A 3,723-nucleotide genomic window follows, 5' to 3' on the forward strand; every position below is an offset into this window, starting at 1 on the left:
ACTGGAGTAGGCAGTACCCATCTGGAGGGTCAAAGACAACATCTTAATAGGAGCTCCTCATTTCAGGAGGAGAAACAGCACTCTTCCTCCCCCAGACATTTAGAATCATAGAATCATAGAATTGTCTAGGTTGGAAAAGACCTTTAAGATCCTCAAGTCCAACCATTAACCTAACACTGCCATCCCACCACTAAACCCTGTCCCTAAGCACCTCATCTACCCTTCCTTTAAATATCTCCAGGGATGGGGACTCGACCACCTCCCTGGGCAGCCCATTCCAGAGCCTGACAACCCTTTTGGTGAAGAAATTTGTACCCGTTTCCCTCCCCTACTGAAGAACTACCAGGCTGGCAAGAGGCATTTCATAAGAACATCAAATAGCAGAGATCAGAAGGTGCTCTAGACTCCACGTGCCTCCTAACTGTTGATATATGACCACTGATGTCCTCAAAAGGGCAAAACCCCCAAATCCTGCTTCAGGTAACGTAAGATGGGAGCTCCTGTAATTCCTCGAGCTCTTACAGCTCAAGACAAATAGAAATAGCCACAGAAGGGTAACACTGACAGCAGTGTGAAGCTGCTGCCATCAACACCTGGAACAAAACATCCATCTGAACAGCAGGAGGAGTGTAATCGCCAAGATGTAGCACAACCAGGGTGGGGAAGACACCAACCTGACCCCCTACTTCTGAGAGCAAACTGAACCGGCAGCAGTAAAATCCCTAAAACTACATCTGAACGCTACACCATGGCTATGAGGAGAATCTGAAAATCATCTCCCTGCTCCAGCCCTTGGGAAGGAGAACCTGCTCCCTCGGCCGGTCTCTACAGAGCACCTCCAGGTTTCTCCCCAGGCTCACTTTGTCACCTGGGGAGCCTCAGTCCCCACCTTGTCTGTCCCCTGGAGGTAAGTGGCATGCCTTCCCCGCACGCGTGCATCGATGCCACCGCCCTCAGAAAACAACCTCGCTCCTGGCACGAGACCACGGGGGATAATTTTTAACGTCGCTTTTTTTGCACATCTCTTTTGCCCAAACGGGGAACAATTCCTGACGCTAAAAACGTCCTTTGCTTGACCCCACTGGCTGCAAACCCGAATCGGTTGCTTCCTTGTTTCAGCTATTTCGCTTCCCTGTTTAAAGGGCTCCAAGAGCTGCTGCCAAGCCTTCCTCCCTGCAAAACTACAGAAAAAGGCACAGTCTGCTGCTCTTCTGCTCAGTCCCCTATTTTCTGTCACCTGGGACATGATCAACGCCACTGGAAAAGCACCTCTGATACCTCTCCTAACCCTGGGAGCAACCTCTCCCATCACAATTCCGCTTCTGCGGCAGACTGATGGATGTCACTCAGTCATATGGCTGCATCCCTGTGGTCCTCCCGTTCTGGACTCCCCCCCCAGCGAGAGACTCATTTCCTCTTTCCAAATCTCACTTCGTCCCATAGATTTCGCTGAGGACTATGCTTCTGACTTTCTCCAAAGCCCACCCCTTCCCATGCAACACCCTCCTCCCTTCCTTTTCTGCATCTGCAAAACGAGGTGAGATAACCATTGCCCCTCTTTTCCCAGCTGGAACACCAAGACCTCGTGCGCTTTTTCCAGCCGCGCAATGGTCGGTGGCTGCTCCTCCTCCCCGTCTGAAATTCAGAGCAGGAGTGCTTTCACTGGATGAGAAGTTTAAACCAGTTCTGATGGGAAAGCCAAGCCCACGCTGAAGGGAAACCACAGAGCACGTACTGGGAGGCTCAACGTTCAGCTGAGCCTGTGGCAGCTTGGGGACCTTTTGCTACCAGTGCCCTGAGGCAGAAGATGCTTTTGTCCAACCACCTCCATGCTCACAGCCCGGCCTGTCCCCGTTACCTGTGGACACCAGTCACGCTCTCCTCTACTATCCCCTTGATCTTCTTGAACATGTTGGGGTATTTCTTGTAAATCCAGTGGGTGAGATCTCCCCCGTCATCCAAGATCTGTAATAAAAATAAGCACAGAGTCACCGCTCTGAAGAAGCCGTAGGTCCAGCCAACCCCAAAAAAGTCCAAGGGATAAATCACACACCCAAATCATTCCTACTCAAGCCCATGTTCTGGCATCTCAAATGCCACATCATGACAGCTTAGGTGAGACCGCTCTGCTTGCACCAGCAATGTGCTGGAAAGGCAAGAGGTCAGACAAACACGAGAGACCTTGATGTTTGTAATGAGACCAGGGGAACCATGGAAAACTGCTGTCGAAGCTCCTCTCTCCCCATCTCCCAGAAGCACAGATGGAAAAAGCCTTTGAACAGACCTTGATGTTTGTAACGAGACCAGGGGAACCATGGAAACTGCTGTCGAAGCTCTTGTCTCCCTGTCTCCCAGAAGCACAGATGGAAAAAGCCTTTGAACCATACAGAGTCATCAGCTTTTCTAATATGACTGCTAATGGAGGAGGATGGAGAAGGAGGAGCATGGAGGAGGATGAAGAATCATAGAATGGTTTGGGTTGGAAGGGACCCCCAGAGGTCACCCAGCCCAACCCCCCTGCAGGAGCAGGGACACCTTTAACCACATCAGGTTGCTCACAGCCCCGGCCAACCTGGCCTGGAATGGTCCCAGGGATGGGGCCTCCACCACCTCTCTGGGCAACCCCTGCCAGGGTTTCAAAAAGAAGGAGGAGGGTGGAGGAGGATGGAGAAGGAGGAGGGTGGAGGAGGTTGAAGAAGGAGGACTGTGGAGGAGGATGAAGAAGGAGGAGGAGGGTGCAGAGCCACTAATGCCAATTATAATGTAACTGCATCATAAAACACTGCGCATGAAAAATACTGAACCTCTTTCAGACAACAGCTTTGGGTCTCTGCCCATTTCATCTGGCTTTGAACTTCAGACTCTGAAGCACAAAACTCTTCTTTATCAGATCAGGAGCCTCCCAAGCCACCCATTTCCTCCTAATGACACATTGCAGGGCGGCGGAGAAAGCCAGAGACTTACTGCTTTAATAAAAACATTAAAGATGAGCAAGGAAAGGTGCCCTTTGAAAAAGTGCCTTGGAAAGGACAGACGTAAAAACAGTTCGGTCACAGAAATCTAAAAATTGCAGTGAAAAGAGATGTCCAAGAGCTTATCTGTTCTCTGCTGGTCACCCAGCACATGGACATACCTGGCTCTGGACATGAGGGTCGTGAACACTGCTGGAAGTCTAACAGGTACCTCCAGACACACCTTTGCGTGGGTCGATGTTATTCAGATATTTTTGTGACGTGCTACAGTGTCACCAGGATGATCAAAGGCGTTCAGCCAAGGCTTATTTTTTACCTCTGTAACTACAGAACCTCTGATAATTACGGGAAACCTCACTGCTAGTGGTAAGCAGTGGGGTTTATTTGGAGTCCTGCTGTTTGTCCCCTACACACCCTCCTCCTAATGAACATGGGCCCAGTCCTAACCAGGTTGGGTCATCCTGGCTTGTATGAGGAGTGGTGTGGCCAGCAGGAGCAGGGCAGGGACCGTGCCCCTGTGCTGGGCACTGGGGGGGCCACCCCTCGAATGCTGGGGTCAGGGTTGGGCCCCTCCCTCCCCGAAGGACCTGGGGGGGCTGGAGCGTGTCCAGAGAAGGGCAGCGGAGCTGGGGAGGGGTCTGGAGCCCCAGGCTGCTGGGGAGCGGCTGGGGGAGCTGGGGGGGTTCAGCCTGGAGCAGAGGAGGCTGAGGGGAGCCCTCATCGCTGCCTACAACTGCCTGAGAGGAGGGGG

At 52.1% G+C, this 3,723-nt stretch overlaps 1 protein-coding gene across 1 annotated transcript in view; it reads right to left on the bottom strand.

Moving 5' to 3' along the window:
* Positions 1–3,723, bottom strand: part of AHCYL2 (adenosylhomocysteinase like 2) — a 34,225-nt gene that overhangs the window by 13,643 nt on the left and 16,859 nt on the right. The window contains exon 6 of the mRNA XM_035891767.1: positions 1,859–1,965. Coding sequence (XP_035747660.1) covers positions 1,859–1,965 — 107 coding nt within the window. The remainder of the gene's footprint in view (positions 1–1,858; positions 1,966–3,723) is intronic.

Source organism: Egretta garzetta, unplaced genomic scaffold (assembly GCF_000687185.1).
Source record: "Egretta garzetta isolate BGI_Z169 unplaced genomic scaffold, ASM68718v1 scaffold410, whole genome shotgun sequence".
NCBI classification, from domain to species: domain Eukaryota; kingdom Metazoa; phylum Chordata; class Aves; order Pelecaniformes; family Ardeidae; genus Egretta; species Egretta garzetta.